Consider the following 24,278-nt stretch of genomic DNA (forward strand, 5'->3'; position numbering starts at 1 on the left):
CCGGGTACTGCTAACGCTATATAAAACTCTTAAAATAAAATAAATAAAAATTGTAAGCATAATAATCCAGTTATTCCAAATTTGTTACTCAGAGACAGTAGAGGTGCAATATAACATTAAAAGGAGTCAGACTGAGACCCTACTGAGAGCGGAGTGGATTAAATTAGGCGCCAGGCAATAATGGCAGCTATGAACCAGGAAAACATAAAGCTGAACATCCGGTTTACAAAATTTGTTGCCAGAGCTCCAAAAACATTCGGAAAAGAAAAGGCAGCAATTCTTCCGCTGGCTGGTCCAGATATCACCCTGCAATAAAAACTCCAGCTGCCGCTGGCCCCCTTCAGCAAGGCCCACATGGACACTGTGTTCAGCATTTTAAAACCAGCTGTCATATTGACTTGTCCCCTCTTTTAAACTTTCGTAAAACTACTCTGTGACTGCCATGTTACTTAATGAGCTTGATCTGTAAAAGACAAATGCACATTCGGACAATTTTTATCTAATTTTACTGCTAGTCTATTGCACTACTGTTGTACTAATCAAAGTTCCATTTCGCTCCTTTTTTTTAAATTAATACATGTATACGTGAGTCATATGGTCTTAACATTTTTGTTATGGTTTTAAGTAATCAAACAATAAAACTTGAAATAAAAAAAAGAAATTAAATTTAAAAATGTAAATTAAGAGTCAGACTGAAGAGGGCCTCTTGCTGAACTTCAAAAGAAAGAAGTTTGAAAGTGTAGGATAAGAAGAGAGAGATACTCCTTGGGGCCAGCCAGTCACAGAACCAAGCAAACACAGCATGATGGAACAAACCCCCATAGGGAGAATGAGATGCAAGGAAGTCATATGGTAAGAAATGGAGCAAGTTTTTTATTTGGATAGTATTGGCCTATTTAGGGCTTTTGCCTTTGAACTGGCCTTCCTAACAAGTTTCAGTTCTGCCTCCTGCAAATTCACTAATACGCGTAAAAGCCTTATGTTTCAAGGTCAATCACAATCAGCGAATGTACATCCAAATCTCCAAGGTGTTCAATGGCAGTAACTTTAAATTTTTGATAGCAGAGTCAATCTTGCCCTTTTGAACTCCAGCACTTGGGCATTCCTGATTAGAGGAATAATTATGTATTGATGAGACCAAGTAACTGTGGTCCGCTTAGGGAAACTTGTATACATGCTGGACCAGCTCCAGTTCATCTATTTTAAGCAGTGTGTAAGAAACTAGATTTTTGGGGGGGGTTCGTGACTACTCAAGGAATAATCACAGCCTAGTCCGGGTGAATCCTCAAAGCCACTAAATTAACCTGAGCTTGGCCTCGTGGTAGCTATGTCACAGACCAGACAGGCTTAGATTAGGGCAAAGTGTATCCATTCACATGAAGTCTGAATTTACACATATGACCAGGCAAAAATCCTGCCCTATAGTCTCACCTTGTAGCTACACTGTGAACAAAATGCACTAACTTTGAAATGACTGAGCATTTGCACAAAAGGTGCCATCATAATGTACAGTACTTAAGTGTATGTGAGGTAAACAAATCTGTGTTTTAAAAATAAAACAACCATGGGTTTAAACAATGAACCAAGGAATATAAGGAATATAAAAATCCCTGTAAGTAAGCCAACAATTAATAGGAATACATGGTAATCCACCACAAGTAAACCTACTTGGTTTATAAGGTTTCAATAATTTTGACCTGAGCTCAACCCCTGGTAGCTATGGCTCAGAGCAGAGAGTTTTAACTTAGAAACTTTGTGGAGCATTTGAAAAAACAAAACAGTTAAAAATACAAAACAAAATAACACAATAGGAATCCCATGCCAAATAATAAAAATAGTGAACAATGTAAAACATTAAACAAAATGACACCAAAACTACAAAAATGTATTTATGGAATTTCAAAACAGTAATAAAGTAAAAATGCAAAACAATAAAAATCCCACAATACATTACAGGTGACACCAAAATGAGAAAAATCCAATAAGGGGAACCAGAGATATGAAGTTTTGCAGTTTTAGGTAGAAATAGTACAAAAAGAACAAAGTACCAATGATAGTCACTGGTTGTAGTAGATAACAACGTAGGCACAATTTGAAACCGACTGCATTGGAGCTTGGGCTGGATATACCAACCAGGTTCTTCCTGGTCAAAGATTTTACTTTCTTACTTAGTCTGTATGTCCAAATTCACTGGACTTCTAAACCCTTAAAGCACCCCAGGGGAGGCACTTATAGACTCACATTGTGCCACTGGTCAGCTGAGCACTTGCATGAAAAGGGCTCTTGTAGCTTGTTGCATCCATGTAGCTTTAACAGGAGGTCAGCCTTATGATCCTTTGAGTCCACTTCTTTGTCCTGGGTCCTATAGAGATCAGGTTCAGTCCTTCAGGGTTTCTCTCAGTCACAGGCAGCAGATCCAGTTCTATTCTGTTGTTCCTCAGGTTCAGTAGTGTTCTGAAATGGGTGCCTTGAGATGCCACATTTATGTCAGGCATGAGCTAATGGGTGGGAATGGGTCCTGGTCATGCACTACCAATGGGGTAAAAATTCCCAGACCTAACCCTACCCACGTGGGTGTTTTCAAGATGGCGAAAGCCTTTGGTCACACTAAACTTGGGCTCTGAGGGCTTGGTGTGTGTGTGATGAGTGTACTATTGATAATCCTAGTGGCCTCCCACATATAACAATAAAATCCAGTTTTGTGCAGCCACTATACCCACAATGAACCCATAGATATAGGTCTGGTATAATAAAAGTTGAGTTTTCCAGCAACCGGACAGTGAATACTAACCCCGGTGGCGAACTCCTCTACACCAGCAGAGTTTGTGGTGCTGTGCCGACTCCATTCTCCGATAGGAACACGGAGTTGCAAAAAAACTCTGACTCTGTGGCGGAACGGAGTTAGCCCCTGCACCACAACCCAAACTAAAAAAATTGGGAGTGGGACTAGGAAGGGTGGTGCGGAGCGGAGTTGCACAGAGTTTTTAGAACTCTGTGGAACTCTGCAGAGTGCCACTCAGCGGATTCTGCCCACCCTTAGCGATTACACGAGAATTGTTTTGATATTCTGTTTGCCTTTCTTTCAAGTGCGCCCTCAGCGTTACAAGTAAAAACCTAGAGACGGAAGTCGGGTGGGACAAAACAGGTCCTTCAGCAACCAAAAAGTGGATACACAAGAATTATTTTGACATTCAGTTCTTGGCCTTTTAAGTGCACCCCAAAGTGTGTTATGTAAACCCAGCATACATGTCAAGCAGGCCTTGACACTCAAGCAGGATTTGACACTGTAATGTCAAAAAGGATTCCCACAGCTTCCACCATATTTGATGAGGTTCAAAGGTGCCATCTATGCCAATTCAGTCAGCGTATTGTTTGCTCCTGCAAGGTATCTCTCACATTTTTCACAGCTATTCAAATGCTAATTACTAGCTGGCAGAAGTAGGAGAACAAATAGTCAGACAGGGAAAAAGTAATTTTCTAAAAGTTATGTTTCCTTAATATTTATTAAAAATTCAAATTCACCATTGAATGGAATAGTACTCAGAATAGTTGTTTAATAATTTTTCTAGCTAGTTCCACTCCCAGCATATAGTATTATGATTTTAATCTGAGCTATGGTTTACAACATAAGACAGCTAGACCTGCCACAGTAAAAAAAATAGCTTTTGGGCGCTTGTCACTCTAATGACATGTCAGTTTCAGTTCAGTTTATAACTTTATTCGAGCGTTTAAAAAAACATCATAAAAGTATACAGTTAAAAACATTACATATACATGATTCACAAAATGATAAACAGAGATAGCCTTGTCACATGGTGTGGGGGTTGCTGCACATAAATTTACGGGAAAACCATACTAAGTCTAGCTCTAATAGATTTCAGAATAAAAGTGGCAGTAAAAAAACATATATCAGGGCTTGAAAGTGAGAAAAGAAGCCTCATGGCGTTACCAGTGGTATACATGGAATATTTAAGGAACATAGGCTTGAGGTAACAAATGCGTTGCGCTTTATACAAAGGACAGAGTAGTAAAAAATGCGATGTGCTTTGTTTGGTAAAACTGTCACACGGACAAGGAGTAACTGGGTGAGATTTCATTGTTGGGAAGGCAACCAGGTTATGTACTATACCTAATCTCAGTCTTGAGAGAACAAACTGGTGGGACTGTCTGTGGATAACATTAAGGTACATAGGAATACCACGGCTATCATCATTCAATGACAAGTGGAAAATATGTGTGGAATATTCTCTAGTAGCATAACTTCGCACATCCGATTTCGCCCTAAGATAGTCATTTTTTAGTTCCTGTTTGCTTAGAGAATTCAAACAGGTGGGGTCGTTACATAAATCCATGTCAAACAGGTCCTTAACAGTCGAAACTACATATTTTAACCATGGGATACTTAAAACTTTATCCAAGAGTAAGCAATCCTTGATGATATCTTTGGTAAATGCAGTTTCCATCTTGGTAAAAATGGATTTCCATACCAGCAATGGCCTTAGTCCGGTAAGATCGGACAGGTAATCCAAATCTAGTTCCAAATGAGTTAAAACAGTAGATGCCGAGGAGGGAAGACAAAGCAGCCGTTTGATGAACTTGTTTTCTTCAATTTGCAGGGTCCTGGCATTGTAGTGTCCCCACACCCCCGAACCATACAATGTTATCGAGGTACATCTGTGTTTGTATATAGTCAGCATATCAACAATACAGCGGCTTCCTACTTTGGAGGCAAAGCGGAAGACGCCTGAGGATGCTTTCCCCATTCTGGCTTTGACATTAGTCTCCTCTGGAGCCCACGATTCTCTGTCATTAAAAGTAACACCCAAATAACAAAAATTGGTAACAGTTGCAATATGGTTTTCCTTAAAACAGAAGGGTTTAAAAAGTTTCAGCTTTTTCCCACACACCATGACAAACGTTTTGGAGTTATTGATTTTGAGTTTCCTTCTCTGTATAAAATCATAGAACCCGTCCATCAGTTTTTGAAGGCCTATAGGGGTCCTGGAAAGTAGGACCGTATCGTCGGCATAGAGTAATACCGGTATGGGGGTGCCTCCTACTTGGGGGGCATCAGCATGGATTTGTTTTAATTCTTGCTCAACCGAGTTAATGAAGAGTGAAAAAAGCAACAGGGCCAATACACATCCCTGTCGGATGCCAGATCTTACTCTAATCTTTCGTGTGCACTCCCCCTCTGGACCATAGCGAATTTGGGCAGAAAGGTTTGAGTAAAGTGTGGCTAAAAAATTGATAATATCAGGGGGGGCTCCCATACCCAGTAAAGTTGTCCATAACAGGGCATGGTCGACCAGATCAAATGCGCTTGAAAGATCTGCGAAACACAAAAATAGTGATCCCGGCTTGGCCTTGGTATACTTCCCTATTAAAAGGTTCTAGTTGATACATTGTTCAATCGTACCAAGGCCCTTTCTAAAGCCATATTGGGATGGGGCAAGAATATGGTTATCTAGGGCCCAATCTTCCAAACGTGCTAACAGGACCCTACTCAAGATTTTTAGTGAGGAATCCAGAAGGGAGATAGGGCGGTAGTTCTTAGCCTCTCCTCTATCCCCCTTCTTATAGATTGGGATAATAATGGATTCACCCCAGGTAGAGGGAGTCCTGTTATCCATAGCAGCGTTAAAAGCTATGGTCAATAATGGGCTCCAGAGGGCTGGATCGAATTTGTATAGGTCGATTGGTACCCCATCTGGGCCTGGAGCCTTTCCCCCTTTACTATTCATTATTGCCATATCCACCTCATGGATCGTGATTCTCGGAGTTTCAACTGGGGTAATGCAGATAGAATTAAAATTGGCAATGGACTCTCCAATAGGATCAAAGATCCCTGAGAAGTGGGACACCCAGCAATCTTCACTAACTTGGGCAGTGAGAACAGGGAATTCCTCTTTTTGCAGGAATGGGCTATTGATGGTACTCCAGAATAGTTTGCTGTCCCGGAGAGCTGCAGCTTTGCTCAGATCTTCCCAGGCTATTTCTCTTAGTTCTTGTTTCCTGAGTTTGAGCTCATTTTTGTAATTGGCCCTCAGAGATGTGACCGCTTCCCTGTCTCTCGGGGTTGTGGAGAGGGCAAGTTTAAGGGCTTTTAATGCCCTTGTACATGCTTGGTTAAACCAACCCTGTGTAGCCCGTCTAGTTTTAGCCTTCTTTGTGGTGAGGGTTTGCTTAATTATGGTACCCAACTTCTCAAAGTTATTAACAGATTGTTCTGGGGGGGCTTCCGTATCAAGGCAACTAAGTATCGTATTTAGGCCAGCTTTCACCACCCTACAATGTAAATTCTCTGATTTTTCCCAACTCCACTTGATGCGAGTCCCATTTGGTCTACATGGGATAATGTCGTCAACAACCCTACCGGAGAATACATCCCTATGGAGCTCACAGTATATGACCATAGTAAGAGCATTGTGGTCACTCAGGCCGAGGTCTAAGATCTGTGGGACCGAACAATGGGGAGCTACCCGGTTGGAGATGATCAGGAAATCAATGATAGAGGTAGTGTTTCTCCCCGTGAAGGTGGGCGCCAGGTTACCCTCATTATCAGGGGCATGTTGGTGGATGGATACATCAGATTTTAACATCAAGTTGTTAAGGGAAGTGCCATATGGAGAGTGTAAAAAGTGTAGTAGATTTTCCCCATTTTCCCCATCGTATCCACATGTAGTTGAATATGAGAGAGGGCAGGTTCTGATGTTAAAATCTCCCCCCCAAACAATATCATAGGATACAGTCGAATTGCAGAGAATAGAATCCAAGACAGATTTGAGTTCGTCTACTACAGTGGTACTGGAAGGGTCAAAGATGTTATTGTAATGATTAATCAGCAATAGATTTCTGTCCCTGCCTACTGATATTTCCAAAATTTGCGAATGGGACCCCACTATATGGCTTTTCCTTACATGTATAGGGAGGTGTACAGACAATAAAATCAGCAATCCCCCTTTGGCCCTCCCCATTGCAGATTCTACCGCATTACAGTTGTATGAAACAAAACCATCGAAGACAATATCTTCCACTGACCACGTTTCTTGCAGACATAAAATGTCAAAGTCCACAATGTGTTCCCTCCAACCCAGGGCTGAAACTTTTTGCCGCCACCCAGCAATGTTCCAGCTCACCAATGAATATCCCTTAAGCCTTGGGTCCTGTACTGTATTAGTGTGGGTAGTTGAGATAGAAGGTGTAGTATGGGTCATATCTGGAGGGATCAGGTCCGGTTCAGTGGGGGCAGCTGGGGTAGGAGTGATGGGAATGGTTTCCGAGCATTGTGTAGTAAGGATCATAACGGGTGAAATCTAGACCGGTTTGGTGGGGATAGCTGGGATAGGGGTGGGTAAATGAACCATGGGTAAGGCATCAGAATTAGCTAGGACATGGGTCGGCTCCAAGGAGGAAGAGACGGGGTGTAGTCAGTCTACTCCCTCTAGACCATCTAAGCAACCAAAGCGGTTATGATCCATGAAGGGGTGGAATTGGGGTGCGTATTGAGGTTGTCTAGGTGGTCTGGCATCATACGCTCGTTGCCTACCCCTCCGTTCCACAACGGTCCAGTCCCCTCTTCTCGGCTGGTAGCGAGTGTTGGTTGGTGGAAAGAAATAGGAAACAGGAAGGGTCTGGATGGTTGAATCAAAGGATCTATTGAAACCTGCACATATATGAGATACTGTGCGGGGGGTCTCTGAAACTAACGGTTAGGCAGTCCCCATTGATGTTTTTAGGGATCTTGCCTATCCAAAGAACCCTCCTGACCATAATAATTTCGTTGTGTAAGTGGCCCGGGAGTGGTCTGTTCCAGTTGAGCCATTTTATTACTTTATTTTTCAGGGAGCTAAAGGTTTCTGATTCCCCTGTTTCTAGTGGTGGTACTCCGGCTAAGATGACAGTAAACCGATTTGCCTCCGGTGGAAGATCAGGCCGTCTAGGTCTAGGGGTATTGTGTACCTCACTCGGTGCTCCCTGATTTCCCTCAACCGTATGGGCTGGTGGGTTAGATTGGCTTGGTTGTTGACTCACCACATTATCGGCTGTTGGATTATTGGGCTGAGGGGGGATATGGGTTGGTATGCAGGTATTCGGTGGGGGGATATTTAGTTGATTCGGATGCGGGTTGGGAGGAGCGGGAATCAAAGGAGTTATGATAGTCGGAGGGATATGTTGGCTCTGGAGGTTACCGAGGGTGGCTAAAATGGAGGCAGATGTTTTCTCTACATTGGATATTCTGGAGCATAGCCTATCCAGTTTAGCCTCTAATGGGGATATGATTGATTTAAGTAAGGCCACGGCCCATTCCATGGATATTTCTCTATTCGGGAGGTGGACGTCAGGGGAATTAGTGGTGGTCTGGGGTGGTACCTCCCGCACCTTAGCAGATTTTACAGCCCTTCCCGTTTTAGTTTCTTTCTTGTTATACACTCTTTTCCGTTTCCTAACTGCACCCTCTCTTTCTCCTTGGCTCTTATTCTCTGTAGTACTCACATCAAGGTGGGATGAGAGGGAGACATTATTGCTTACGGGGACACAGTTAGGGTCAGCCACAATGTCAGTTGGGGTAACCAAGGTAGCCAAGGGGCCAGGATCTTCTCTAGGCGGGGATATTGTCTCCGCAATAGCAGACTGATCGCTATTTCTATTGGGCGTTTTGGCGTTAGCAAGGGGTCCTATGGATGAGCGTTTAAGAGAGATGAGTTCAGTTGACAAACGCTTTCCCAGTATGACTATCTCCTTGTCTATAATATTATTAGCCCTTATGAGGAATTTCTCCATACCTCCGGCGGTTGACAGGCTACCAGTTAAGGAGGATTTGATCCTATTGTCTCTGCCAGCCATAGTCCTTAGAAATGGAGACTCACACAGGTTAGAGGGGAGGCCCGGTCCGGTCACTCCGGGTCACGAACGGCCACAAACGGTCCCGCCCTTGTCCCAGGCTTCTCCCGGCGCCCTCCCGCGCGCTCCCGCGCAGCGGGGATGGCGCTTCCCTTTTGTTGCTGACTAATTGGTCTCTAGGGGCGGAGCCGGCAGGGAGAGCAGCCCAGGTGGACACGGGCGCGCGGGGACTCCTGGAGCTTGGAGTCCACCGCTACACACTCGCAGCCCTGCCGGTCTTAGGTGTACAAGCAAACCCCTTCCAAGTGCCAGAAGTCCGCTCCCAGCCGCGAAGCGGGACCCGCGAAGCGGGTCCGGCGAGTCGTGGCGATAGAAGCAGGCAAGCGACAGCAGGCACCCTCGGCTCCCTCCTCAGTTCTCCAAACGCAGGTCCGTTGATAACAGGCAAGGAATCCACTGATGTCAGGGCGGGACGCCGCTATATCCTTCCAGGTGGGGGCGGAGCCGGCAGGGAGAGCAGCCCAGGTGGACACGGGCGCGCGGGGACTCCTGGAGCTTGGAGTCCACCGCTACACACTCGCAGCCCTGCCGGTCTTAGGTGTACAAGCAAACCCCTTCCAAGTGCCAGAAGTCCGCTCCCAGCCGCGAAGCGGGACCCGCGAAGCGGGTCCGGCGAGTCGTGGCGATAGAAGCAGGCAAGCGACAGCAGGCACCCTCGGCTCCCTCCTCAGTTCTCCAAACGCAGGTCCGTTGATAACAGGCCATGTCAATATTACATTTCTACATATCCTACTTTTAAATACCACTGTACCTTTCCTTATGGTAAACAAGGCCTACACAAGGGAGGTTTATAAATATTTAAAAGGGAGGTTTTGACCTGCCAAAAGGGTTTATTTTGGCAAGCCGACTTGCAGTTTACACTGCTACTGTCATGCTACACTGACAAAGTTAAGGTATATAGGGTCATGCAAAATTTGAAAAATATCAAGTTATCATGCAGAAAAGGCAGATTTCCTACACAGTGTATAACATCTATATGGTGATACCTTCCCACCATTCGACTCATGGCATGGCTGAATTGTCTATAAGTGAAGGCCTGGATCAAATTTAAAATGCTGGCAATGGTGCACAGAGCACTTTGGGATAGGGTACAGATTATTCTTAAGCACAACTATCAAAAGTATAAACACACTTGATGTTACGCTCAGACAAAGAACTGCAAGTCTCATTCCCACATTCCAGAAAACGCAAATTATGAGCATCTAGAATTTTGTGGCTGGGGCACAGTGGTGGAAATCACCTCCTATTGTGGTTTGAGAAGAATAAGAAGCCTTTAAAATATCTGGGAATTCAATGAGTATATTGTATAAAGTGGAATTTTTTATTTATTAAGCATATTATTTATGTATTAAGCATATTATGTTGGTGCCCTTGATGCCCATACCTCGTTGCTGCGTCTTAGATGTATGCTGTGGAGCATGCAGACATTTTTTAACATTAATAATTTTAGAAAAGGTGCGGAAAGATAATTTCATTTTTAGGTCTCGGCGTCAACGCGCGGAAGCGCGTCTCCGCCGGAGATCTTTTGTCAGCGACTATGCTTCCCAGGAGACAGTCCCGGCCGCGCGCATCCTTCCAGGCGATTTGTAACTGGAACGCGCGCTGTGGCCAGGCGCTGTCTCCTGGGAAGCGCAAGCACCACACACGCATGCGCATACACACACACACAAGCGCCCATGCACGCACGCACATACATACATACATACAGAGACACCACCCCTGACACATACACACACGCGCGCACACACACAAGTGCACCGAGGCCCCCCTCCCCCCCGCCGTCACCGTCGCACACATACATACACACACACACACACACGAGCATACACACACACACACACACACACGTGCACCAATCCCGCTCCAGCCTTTTGGAACTTACCTTACCTCAGCACGCGGCGCCCAACCTCCTGCTGGCGCGGCCCCGGGGCTCTACACCGCTCACAGGAGCCCCGGGCCGCGAGACGCAACGACTCCGCCTGCCTCCTCTTCCGGTCTGAACGTGGCCCCGCCCCCGTCACAGGCGACCGTGCCTGACTTCCGGGGCGGCCACGATACTAAGAGACTGCTGGGGACAAAGTGTGGTCTGTGGAGTTACAATGGCTGCAAGCAAGGGGTGAGTGTGAAAGTGCCGACCTTATTTATGTTGGCGTCGTGCGGCGCAGCCAGCTGTAGCATTTGATTAGTGCCTAAACAATAGCGATGCGGGCCACGAGCGGTTATTTCGCAGAACAAAGATGCATTGCAGATTGCTTTATGTCGCATCCATTGGCGCTTATTATGAGAAGTGTACGGGCCTGACGGAAAGTAATTGCTTTCCGCCGGTGTTTTGGTTGGCTGCCGTACATCAGGTAGCCTGTGTTTTCTTTGTATTCACGGGCGGCTTGTACAAGAGAATGGGCTGATTTCCCACAAGGGCATTCACGCTAATTAATTTAGTTATCTCAAGAGCTTAACAAGTTGGAGCCCATGCTGGCCGAGTAGCGGCGTTCTTCCACAGTACAATCACTTCATGGTATTTAAGATTAAGCGATGTTCCTTCCCCATGCGAACAAGCTCACGTGGTCATCTCTGGGCGCGTCTTCGCTTCCCTCGGATTCTAACAGGGAGGTGTCCGCTTTCTGTATTTTTAGTGGTGAGTGGTGAGGGCAGAGTGGTGAGTGGTGAGTGCAGAGTGGTGAGTGCAGAGTGGTGAGTGGTGAGTGCAGAGTGGTGAGTGCAGAGTGGTGAGTGCAGAGTGGTGAGTGCAGAGTGGTGAGTGCAGAGTGGTGAGTGCAGAGTGGAGAGTGCAGAGTGGTGAGTGGTGAGTGCAGAGGGGTGAGTGCAGAGTGGTGAGTGCAGAGTGGTGAGTGCAGAGTGGTGAGTGCAGAGTGGTGAGTGCAGAGTGGTGAGGGCAGAGTGGTGAGTGCAGAGTGGTGAGTGCAGAGTGGTGAGTGCAGAGTGGTGAGTGCAGAGTGGTGAGTGCAGAGTGCAGAGTGGTGAGTGCAGAGTGGTGAGTGCAGAGTGGTGAGTGCAGAGTGCAGAGTGGTGAGTGCAGAGTGGTGAGTGCAGAGTGCAGAGTGGTGAGTGCAGAGTGGTGAGTGCAGAGTGGTGAGTGCAGAGTGGTGAGTGCAGAGTGGTGAGTGCATGAGTGCAGAGTGGTGAGTGCAGAGTGGTGAGTGCAGAGTGGTGAGTGCAGAGTGGTGAGGGCAGAGTGGTGAGTGCAGAGTGGTGAGTGCAGAGTGCAGAGTGGTGAGTGCAGAGTGCAGAGTGGTGAGTGCAGAGTGGTGAGTGCAGAGTGGTGAGTGCAGAGTGGTGAGTGCAGAGTGCAGAGTGGTGAGTGCAGAGTGGTGAGTGCAGAGTGGTGAGTGCAGAGTGGTGAGTGCAGAGTGCAGAGTGGTGAGTGCAGAGTGGTGAGTGCAGAGTGGTGAGTGCAGAGTTGTGAGTGCAGAGTGGTGAGTGCAGAGTGGTGAGGGCAGAGAGGTGAGTGCAGAGTGCAGAGTGGTGAGTGCAGAGTGCAGAGTGGTGAGTGCAGAGTGGTGAGTGCAGAGTGGTGAGTGCAGAGTGGTGAGTGCAGAGTGGTGAGTGCAGAGTGGTGAGTGCAGAGTGCAGAGTGGTGAGTGCAGAGTGGTGAGTGCAGAGTGGTGAGTGCAGAGTGGTGAGTGCAGAGTGCAGAGTGGTGAGTGCAGAGTGGTGAGTGCAGAGTGGTGAGTGCAGAGTGGTGAGTGCAGAGTGGTGAGGGCAGAGTGGTGAGGGCAGAGTGGTGAGGGCAGAGTGGTGAGGGCAGAGTGGTGGGGGCAGAGTGGTGAGTGCAGAGTGGTGAGTGCAGAGTGCAGAGTGGTGAGTGCAGAGTGGTGAGTGCAGAGTGGTGAGTGCAGAGTGGTGAGTGCAGAGTGGTGAATGCAGAGTGGTGAGTGCAGAGTGGTGAGTGCAGAGTGGTGAGTGTGCAGAGTGGTGAGTGTGCAGAGTGGTGAGTGTGCAGAGTAGTGAGTGTGCAGAGTAGTGAGTGTGAAGAGTAGTGAGTGTGCAGAGTAGTGAGTGTGCAGAGTAGTGAGTGTGCAGAGTAGTGAGTGTGCAGAGTGAGTGTGCAGAGCAGTGAGTGCAGAGCAAGTGTGCAGAGCATTGTGTGCTGTTGAGTGCAGAGTGCTGTGTATTGGCAATGTTAATGACAATGCCCATTTATTTTTGATTTAAAGAAAAAAAATGTCACGAGCAATGCCAATAGCTCTACCTTTAATGATGCCGAGACCATTGCATTGCAAATGCTTGTTATTTTAGAGTCCGTTCAACTTGCTTTAAAAGCAGAAAAGCTACCCCAGTTTGCTCCAAATTTGGACTAAATGCAAGTGCAGAGGACCCACATATGCTCCCCACCATTGCAAAATAAATCAAACAAAATCCATGTCCTTGAATGAACTTGGTATGCATGATAATAGGTGGCTACCAAAAGACTACCTTAACAGATGTTCATGCTTTGTGTTTAAGAAACAAATTGTATTTCAATAACAATGTGGAATTCATTTTTTGTTTACTATTGTTCCTAAACTTATATAAAACACTAAACTGGATTCACAAAGATTTTTGCAGTGTACACCAGACTTACACCTGAAAAATATGCTTCAAAGAGTAAGACATATATGTGCATGAAATCTGTGCATGCTTACTGTGTGCAATCATGAATATATTATAGTCAATTAGATATTGACTTAGTTCAGACCAGATATAGTTTAGACAACTTTAGAGCAGTGGGTGTTACTGGTGATCTCTGAAGGGTGGAAACATAAGCTTTTAACTTTGAAAGTGCTTACAATAATATTATGACTTTTCCCACACTTCTCATATTTAAATTACACCTGAGAAGTGCAGGTGTATCTGCATCAGGCAGTGTTAAAGATCAGAAGGTCGGTGTAGGAAGAGGGATATTTAATGGACATGTGTACAGAAAAAGAAAAATGTAATAAAAGCATAAAATATAAAATTAAAGTTCCCCAAATGTCCCAATTCTAGTTGTGTATTGCACGTAGGCAGTTAAAACACAGGCACACTGAGATTGGCACTCATTGTAAATTTCATGCAATTATACAGATAATGTATTCAATAAGCAAAATACATTTGTATGAGTTGAATATATGAGATGGGTCAACTACTCTTGTATGAGTTGAAAATATTTTTGGGTGTATTTAATCACTTATATAGTGCATATATATAGGATCTAAATGATCAAACATACATTTATGAATGTTGTATTTGATTTAAGCCCCTATTTCCCATTAGAGTTTGTATCAAAACATTCTATAGCAGCCATGTTGCCCTTTATTGCATCTGTCTGTATACCTGAAGAAGACTGCTTCATGTTTAACTACCCAGATCAAATTGTTTCTACATTTTGATTAAGTATACCAACTGAGTATCATTATGAGATAAAACAAACAATGTAGTTGTTGAGGTTAGATAGTAGTATAATTTCTAGACTGTAAGCATAGAGAAATGCACAGCATAGCAACTGATTTGAATAAGAAGATTATCCATGTCTTTTAAAGAGTGTATTGGTAGTATAATATAATATGTATCATATTTAGGGCCTGATTATGAGCTTAGTGGTGTGGGAGCGGGTTGCCATGCCACCGCCCCATTCTCACAACGTCTAAATCGAGTGCACACCACCTGCCAGATTACAAGTTAATTTGTGGTCTGGCGGGTGGTGCTTTGGCGGTGCCTGTTAGCAGGGCAACGCACTGAGAGCGCCAAAGCACATTCCTGCACGGCATGGACTTTGAAGTCCATGCGGTGTAGGAACTGGGGGTGCATGTAGACAGGGGTGCACACCATGGGCCCCCCTGCATGCAACCCCAGTCCAGAGTTTCCTCACTGCCATGAAAACTGTGGTTGTGAGAAATTCATAATATGCTTGTCGGTGCTGCAGTGACACTGCCAGCATATTGCTGGGAAAGACTGCAGAGGGATCACGGATCGCCAACAGTTGTGGCAGTCCTGTGGCGACCGCTGCACTCGTAATTCAGCGGTCGGATGGTCAGTGCAGTGGTTCCTGCCACACCACCGCAAGTTGGGCGGTCCAATGGATCGCCAAACTCATAATCAGGCCTTAGTCTTCAATACTCATCCTCTGGGGTGCTTCTTCCCCTTCATGTGTCATCTCTTTCCTCTGTTTGCAGAGTGCTAAATTTCAATGGTCACTCACAGATCTCCTGAGCTGTCCCTCCGGCACTCAGTTGTCTGTAGCAGAAAACAAGGATCTCTGACAAGAATGTGCCAGAAAGCTGGAGGGTGTATTGCTCAGGGAGCACTGGCACACCAAGGCATATGGAAGTTGAAAGGTTGAGCCTGCATTTGACAATATGGAAAAAATCCTTTTGTACCAATGGAGAAACTGCCACATCAGGTAAAAGCAGGACAACCTAGGAAAATCAAAGATCTACACAATCGTGGAGCACTGGTAAAAAAATCATTAAGCAATGGTTGCCGAGATATTTCAGACTCTAACTAAAGAGATCCAAGAAGTTGTGTATGCTGTATTAATACCTCAAATTAGAAAAAAGCATGCATAGATAATCAAGTAATCAAATTTATGGATGGATCTCACAAAGAGCCTCGAAACGTTCCTTGAACTTACTGGTGGTTTATAAAGTCTTCCAAGTGTTAATTTACAATATACAACGTTTTTTAACTTTTACAATTTTGTTTTCTTAATTGTTACAGTTGTTTGAATTCTATGAAAATGGATATATACATTTTATTATTTATAAAGTAAATTTTTTCTAAATCAAACTAGGGGGTCCATTAGGATGGTGGACGGATCGTCACCGCCATGCAGGCAGTGGCGATCCATCCGCCATCCTTGCCCGTCCGCCACCTTTCTTCCCCCCGCCATATTACAATGGCGGGGGGACCATGGCGGAGGGGAATACCATCTGCCGCTTTTCCGCCGCGGTCTGATATGGTGCTGCCAGCCATATTAGGATGGCCTTGGAGGAATGCCTTGGAGGAATGCTTTGGGGGCCCGTTGCGGGCCCCCATGGTGAAGGGGGGAGTGGTGGGTGCACATGCATTTGCATGCACAATGCGGCAGGCACAGCGCGGTGCCTGCTGCTTTGTGCATGCAAATGCACAGCATGCATTTTTAACTTTGCGGCCTGTGCTGATTAAAGCAGCACCCGCCCCAATGTTAAATATACGGGATGTGACCGCCAGGGTGGCGGTCACATCCTAATTCCAACAGAGGGAACAGTCCCTCCACCTCGGGGGTGGCGGACGGACGCAGGCCCGTCTGCCATTATAATCGACCCCTAGGTTTGGATTGAAGTGTAGATGCAGTTTTAGGGGCTGTATTGATTTTTTTAAATAAAATATGTTTTATTGATTTTCTGCAACAGAACATTATCAGCTTCAGTATTACAACACATTTCAATAGTGATACTTCAATAACAGTAGTTTGAACGGCTTGGGCGGGATGTCCGGAAAATTCCTGCCCCCGACAAGGAAGGCCCATTGCGCACCCTGTAACATCACACATGTATTTATTAGAGTGCCCTTTTCCACAACTTAGATCCAAAATTTCTGTACATCATATGGTCCTTCTATGAAACACAAAGTGGCTGAATTGATTATGTATACAGCATAGTAATAAATGTGCCACTAGTTAGTTTAAGTAATTAATGTAATGATGTTACAATAGTCACCCAAATAGCCAACACATAAAAAAGACAAATTATACATACTTAATTTATTTCATGACCGCCTACGATGTGTTTGCGCTTGAGTACAGTATTATTCGATTTCTGTTATTGACAGAAGCCATACCCATATACAGTTACTGAGCCTAATTCATATTATTCAAAATCAATTATTAATCACTATCGTTCCAATGATTTTTGTTTGATCCTCTGGTCTAAATCCAGTTATTGGTTGCTTTCCTTTGAATTAGAGTGTCCAATGTTACATTCAATGTTGCCTAGCAGAATGAAAATGAGGAACTGGGTAATTAACTAGGTATTTTTCAGTCTATCACTGCACAAATTAAACATTAAATATGAATTTTAAGGTTCCAACAGGACCATAGATTAACCCCTCAATTTACATATTAGTTGCATTACATTGAAGAACCACTTCATAATGTATTAATTCTGTTCATTTAAGTTTCTAATTGGGATCACGTCATAGCACACAATACCTTCAAGTTGATAATGTAAGCTGGATAAGCATCTTTTGATATGGACCAGAAATTTTTACTTTAAGCAGTAACAGTTACAAAACATACCGCTAATAAGCACATAAACAAATAAAATAAAAATAAATCAAACATTTACTGTGATTGTATATGTCACACAGTTTTACACAAAGTATTTCTGTCTAAAATACAATTCCTCAGATATAAAAAGTCATTTCTATCACAAAAGCCCTTATAGTATTAGAGAAAAAGTTATAACTATTGCTTCTAACTCAAGGCTCCCATCACGCAAGGTTAGTTAAGTCCTTTCAGTTCACATGAATTAAATAGTTTTCCCAAATCAGTCCTTCTGTAATTGTAACTTAAAAGGAATAATTGACTATAAAAACAAGGAAATCTACATACATTGAAAATAATTTGGCATTTTACAAAACATACATAACTGCATAAACACTGAATTAAATGACAAATGTATTGTTTTACAGGTTGCTTAATCCCCAAAATCAAGTCCATGAAGAATAACTAGCAATGGCGGTTGGCATGTATCTGTGAATGCTTATCGGTACAATAATCAAAATCATACAAGTATTCCTTGGACCTGACTTCTGATATCAGTGGCAATATATAGATGTGAACTCCAACCTGCAACCTGCTATATATAGCCCTACAAAGCTCTTCTGGTGAACAGTTTTTGGATGTGTGTTTTTCCACAGCTATAATATATTTAAAACCAGCATCCTTTAAAAAAGAAAATAAATTATTAAATTGGATTCTCATATTATTGTGGAGAAAGTTAATTTACACTGCACATTACTTGTAAAGTGATATATAGAAGAGGCAGATTGTTGTAAAAAGAGAACAAATTTAATTTTCTTCCTGCGCATATTTCCTGAAGCAAAATATGTTTTTTTAATATGATTTTTCTCTTATGAACATAAATAAATGTAAGCATTAAAAATGGTTTTTCTGATATATCCCATCAACAGACGCATTATAGGATAAGAAATTACATAAATGTCAGCTAAAAGATTTAAAGTTATCAGAGGTATCAGAGGTAAAATAAATTGGGACGGTGAACTACCATGGTAGACAGATTATTTGAGGACCATAAAAAAGGCAGTTGGTTAATAAAAATTTACCAGATTTGTAGGAGTACACACATGGTTAAAAGTGTTAAGTAAAGTGTTACAAAGTTATTTAGAGCTTTGCATAGTTAATTAGAATCTTAAACATGCTTTAAACAATTAAACTAATTAGAGTATGTTAGTTAAAAAGTTAATAAATATTTACTTCAGAATTTAAAACAAGTAGTAATTGATAATTTATATATATATATATATATATATATATATATATATATATATATATACATATATATATAATGCTACGCATGTTATTTTAGAATTGTTCTTTATAAAGTCACTATTTACTAAAATGTTTAGAGGTTGTTTCTAAAGCTTTTTGTAAAAACAAATGAAAGATGGATTGGTTATAGAAATTGTTATAAACTAATCTTAAAATACATAATAATTACGACATTTAGAAAGGTAATGAAGCATTTAAATTATGTGGAGCCGTTTGTGGCAGTGTATACACTATGTAACTATTTTAAGCAATTTAAAGTTATTACTCAAAAAACATTAGGTATGGTTTTGACATATTTTACGCACCTTTTATCTATATTTATATAAAGTTGTAATTGGAAGGTGAAAGGTTTGCATATTAGCTTGCCTATTATTATAGCTAGGATTTCTACTCTTAAAATGTTACAAAATATATTAAATGTTTTGAAAATGTTTGTTACTAAAGAAAATTGTTAACTCATTAATAAGTGTTTTAAATAGTTGTAATAGTTTTAATTTTTACATAAGTTACTAGTAAATGTCTTGTTAGTTAAAACATATATTTTTAGTTATAATATAAAAGAAAATAGTAAGAGCAGTAGGAGCATATAAAAAAGGTGGACTTGTTAGTTAACTGATTTTTAAAGTTATTTTGGAATTTTAAAAACACTTTGTAATATACTTTAAGAATTTGTATAGCATTTTAATTGGAAGTCGAACGCTTGCTAGTAAATTAGGTATCGTTCAAAAGTTGCTCATTAATTCAAAATATATGTGTTATCATTTACAGTTTACAGAAGTGAATAGAAGGATTATAACATTTGAATTGACATAAAATTGTTACAAAAGATATTTAAGGCTTTAGAAATGTGTAATGTATTTTAAAGATAAATAAATAAATAAATACTGAGTTCAGAAACTATTACTATATTTTCTAAAGTGCTACAAAAGTTATTTATGACTTTTTAAAATGCGTATGATTAAACTGTTTGGACAGATTCACAGAAATTTCACAACCTATTTGTCGACATGCAGTGCATTTTCCACACCCTCAAATATGTTCTAAGAATTAGAGCATGTGAGTGTGCCTTTTTGTATTTCTGGCATCTAGTACAACAATTTTGCAAAGTCAAATTTTATGAATTGAGTAATAAATATGGTAATAAACAATGTCAATAATGCATTTAAGTAAATAAAAAAGTATAGATACCTGGACTTGTTAGTTAAGATATAAAAAGTAATGAAGAAATTATTTTATAAAAAAGATAGATTTGTTTTAGGTAAACTATTTAACAACTACTTAAGATATATAAATGTGTTAACTGATATGTTAAAATAGTATTTTAAGTATCTTTAAACCACTGTTATGGAAAGCTATTTTTTAAATCGTCACTACTGCTTAAAGGTTAAATAAGTTATAAAAAAGGTTACAACAGATAAAATTGGTATGGTAAGTGTCTCAAGCATTATTTAAGAGTTCTAAAATGTCCATTGGTATTAAATGTTAACAATTAATTTGAAGCATTTAGCAAATCTGGACAAAAATGTAATGATAAAAGAATATAAAAAGTTAGTATTGTTAAAGGGTTTTAAATGTTGAGTTTGATAAGCATAGATAATAAAAAACTAAACAAGATTGTAAAGTCAATATTGTTAATAAAAGTAAACTATAATTAAATTCTAACCGTGAGACAATATTTGATTACTAATAGGAAGTGATATAAATGATAAAGTACCCTCTCAGAAATCATGTTTACAATAATAGTTATGCCTACATCTTTCATACAATTCATAAAGTATTCTGATAATATTATTTTGTCTAAATCATCTTAAGGTGATCAATTTAACATGTTTTTTGTTGGAGGAAATAAAAGATTGTAAAGGTTATTGGTCCTTGGGGGCCATCGCTAGGAAGAATAATTCAGATATTAAGCACATGTTTCAGATAAAAGTAGGAAGAGGAGTTCCTTCTAGTCCAGTAACTCCGGACAAAAGCTGCATGCTTCATACAAGGAGATGCTATCTTAATTGAAGCACAATAGCTGAGGTGTTAGTCCTTACCGCAAATCCTTAAATGTGTGTGTCAAATAAAACATAGAAAAATAAGAGGGACATTTGTCACTTTCACCCCTGGACTTTCAGTTGAATGTAAAGTTATATTCTTGCCCACATTCAGCAAAGAAGGAAGTATTATTAATTTGTGTAGATACACAGTGAATGATCTTCCATTAGTAGCATAAAAAATAGTATCTTCTATTTGCACAGAAAGGCCAGCTCGTTATATTAAATTATTATTCCATCGACATATGGAAGCTTAGTTTCCATATGATGTGACATGCAACTTATCACAAACAATATAGCAATATAGCAAGGACTGTGATATGCAGCAAAATCCTGAGAGTCAGCCATGATCTAGCCAAAAACTAACTGGCTAGCATATTCCTAATAAAAGTATTGGGTACACTCAAGACAATTGTCTTTAAATGTTATCTAAAAAGTGGATGATTATTGAGTAATACCAAACCAGAGATTTCCCAGCATAGGGTATTAAATGTTCTTAAAGGTCTGTACAACCTATAATGGTTGTTTTTTAGCCATAGAGAGCATAGCATTTGTAAGCTTGTAAATAATGCATTTTTGTTTTGTTCATTTTCAATTAATAGCCAATCACTGGCCAGACACCAGTTCTCTGACTGACATAAGCCAAATCCTTCAATTCAAGCAGCCTATTTTTAAACTTCACAGGGGATTTTCTTCTGAATTTAGAAGGATGTTAATTGCTTCTCCTCTATTAATTTTTTATTGACATCTCACATAAACAAAATAATTTCACATATATCTGCAGCGAACAATTAGATTCTCCATTCATTAACCACTCATTACATATTATGTGGGTCAGGCTTGTTTTGAGCTTGTTTGCATAGTGTACGGTGTTTATTCATCTGAAATACAGAGAGACACAGAGAGAGAGATGGGGTAATGTGAGAGCGGAAAATACAAGAATACTTGCAACTTTCTAGAAATGGGATGTCCCAGTGACAGGAACTTCTATTAGTCAGCACATGAAAAATAAGTTGAATGGCTTTCTCTAGAAAATCTTACTCTTTCTTTTTACTTTATCTGTGATGAGGAAGGATATATTTTGTCAGCAATGATTGATCACTGTATCAGAGTTAAATATAAAATTGTTCACACTGTTACCACATTTAGGATGATCTAAAGTGTTATTCTCTGGCCTGCTGCAATTCAAGCATCAATTTTGAAATCTAGCAGGCAATAATCAGTTATTACTATCATGCAGGAGGAAGAATGAAACCACTCTAAAGCAGGAGCGATGGGCTGCTAGTGTACATATGATTCTTGATTTAAGATATTGCAAACACAGATTTTTAGTGGAGCATTATATTGAGTGTTTCAAACTGTTGAGACAATAATTTATAGTGGGGATTGAACTTCCTTTTTTAAGGCTAAGCAAATGATGTACCTGCTGTTAAAGTCCCAAAGTCTGGATTGCTTTTGGAGAAAAGTCCTGGATAAAGAACAGTATGTGAAACTCAGTTTGATCATTTGATGAGCAAGCAAACTAAATACACTTGTATATTTCTCCAAATCACATTAAAACTCTATGGTAGACTATAATCATTCCTTTCAAGCTTCTTTAAGGTCTCTCAAAAGTAACCCTTACATAGGTATGGCTCAAAGTCACTTGCAATTGTCATCTCATATAATATTTCATTGTAGTCTGCTGTAAGTCAGCCATTTGTGATAGGAATACCCTGAGATAGGTCACTCACTGGGTAGCAGGGAGCGGGAACTCCTCACAAACAAAGGCAGGTCTGCTTTACAACATTTTCAAATACGAATAAATAAGAACATGTAAATGCAGTTATGATACAACATTCATAGTAGAATTTGTTAATTGTGAAGAAAAACTCACTCAGAAATTCTCCTTTTACAAATGATAAAATGTAAACTCTCCATACATTGTCTCTAAAAATAATCATAATACTGAGAGTGACTGAATATGATGCCATCATGGATGATGTCAATACTGCTTAGTAGATGTAGTCACTGTTATAGTGATTCTTATTAACATAGCATAACAAAAACCCTTGGTCTGTGAATTAACCATACTAGAGACTTTTCGCACCAGGGTTGTTCCACTAAGACTATTTCATTTTGATGCTAACCTGTGAGGAATTGGTCAAAATTGGATACAATAATCGCGATTCTACAGTTTCCCCTTTAGTTAACAGAAAAATGCTATGTATTTACAAAGTCTCAGGACATTTTCTTCAGGTGCCTCACACAAAAAAATTATTACTGTATGCTTCAAAGTAAAACATACAGTGAATACCATAGTGGAAAACACAACTTGACCTCTATGGTTTGTCTTAAATCTCAAATGATGAAATAATTATATAAAATAAACTCCTATATACATGGAATGGCATTTGTTTCAATGCCTACTTGATTTCACTTTCATATGGCATTGTTTATAGGAAAACCTTCCCATGTCAAGTGTTAAGATTGTTTTTGGGTTGGAGGCCAGGTTAAACCTCTACATTGGCTTCATGTATTTGGGTAACTGTGGCTGGCCTGCCAGAGCATTCATTTAATGGGATTTCTTCTGTAGTAATAGCCTTTTCCCCACTGGAATCATCATTGGAACCACCTTTTGCAACTGGTGTATGATCAATTGCTGCTTCAGCTGGTTGGTCACATTCACTGGTTGATGTCTCCCCACCTTTGTCTGAGGAAATTGACACCTCAGTCCCGCTTGTTGCCTCCTTAACTGGTTCTGATTTCTCTGGCTTCTTTGTCACAGCTAGTCCATTGCAAATGTCTTCACCTTTTACTTTAACATCCTCATTTTTGATGTTTTCCTCTGGCACTGGCTGCTCCTCAATCTTTGCAGGTTCACCATTTGCCACTGTTTTTGATGGGGATTTGAGGTTGTGTGCCACAGCTAAAATGTCTGCTTGAAGTTTTTTAGTACAGTCAACTGGCTCCTCTGGCTTGATATCTGAACTCTTCTCGGGTACTTCACTGAAAGCATGTGGACCTCCACTTTTGTCTTTTTCATCAACATACTTCTTTTTGGGAAATGATGAAGGATAGTAAGCTGTAGCCTGATTCTTTTGTCTGACAATGACTGCAGCACAAACGATGAAGATCATCATGAAAACCAGAGAGCCCACAACTGTCATCAATAACATGTACTCCTTAAAGAAGTCCAAAATGCCATCAAGTATATTCTTGCCAGTGGTTGTGCCATTATATGAGTTTTTAATTTCATCTTCTGGGATGTCTGTTGACAGAACATTGTTCAGAGGAGAGGTAGGTAGTGTACTATAGTCTCCACTTCCTCCATTGTCATGATCCGTTGGTGTATATCTTGCCAAACAGAGAGGTGCTAACAGGACCATGAACATACACAGAGTCACCTGCACAGACATGGTACCTAGAGAAAAAGCACAGAACAGTGAATGTTAATAATCTTAGTATGAATCAGCATGATTTGTTATTTAAAGAAACAGTTTCCTAGTTCATTGCCTTTATTAAATTAATGGATTGGTCATTCCAAAAAGCATAATCAATGGTTCAGTGCATGAGCAGAAACTCAGTAATCCTATGTTTGCTTATACAGTCAACTTCCACATTTCTTACTGATCTCTAGTCTGTGTGTGTGTGGGGGGGAGGAAGGTGTTCAGATGGACCCCTCTCCAAAGAGGCCAAAATGAAAAAAATGTACATGTTTTCCGGTCAGTGCGGGCCTGCGGGACTCCTGCAGGAGCCATCACAACCCCATGTGACCCTAAGGGACTCCCGCAGGAGCTAGCATGGATCCTTCTTGCGTCCAATGA

The 24,278-nt window shown here is 41.2% G+C and overlaps 1 protein-coding gene across 1 annotated transcript; it reads right to left on the bottom strand.

The window, feature by feature from the left end:
• Positions 1 to 18,457: 18,457 nt before the first annotated feature.
• On the bottom strand, positions 18,458 to 23,870 carry TMEM119 (transmembrane protein 119). Its single transcript, XM_086943092.1, has one exon. It carries the CDS (start codon positions 23,868 to 23,870, stop codon positions 22,965 to 22,967), a length of 906 nt encoding a protein of 301 aa, XP_086799218.1. The 3' UTR covers positions 18,458 to 22,964.
• Between the last annotated feature and the right edge of the window lie 408 nt (positions 23,871 to 24,278).

The sequence above is a fragment of the Lissotriton vulgaris genome, chromosome 11 (assembly GCF_964263255.1).
Source record: "Lissotriton vulgaris chromosome 11, aLisVul1.2, whole genome shotgun sequence".
NCBI classification, from domain to species: Eukaryota; Metazoa; Chordata; class Amphibia; order Caudata; family Salamandridae; genus Lissotriton; species Lissotriton vulgaris.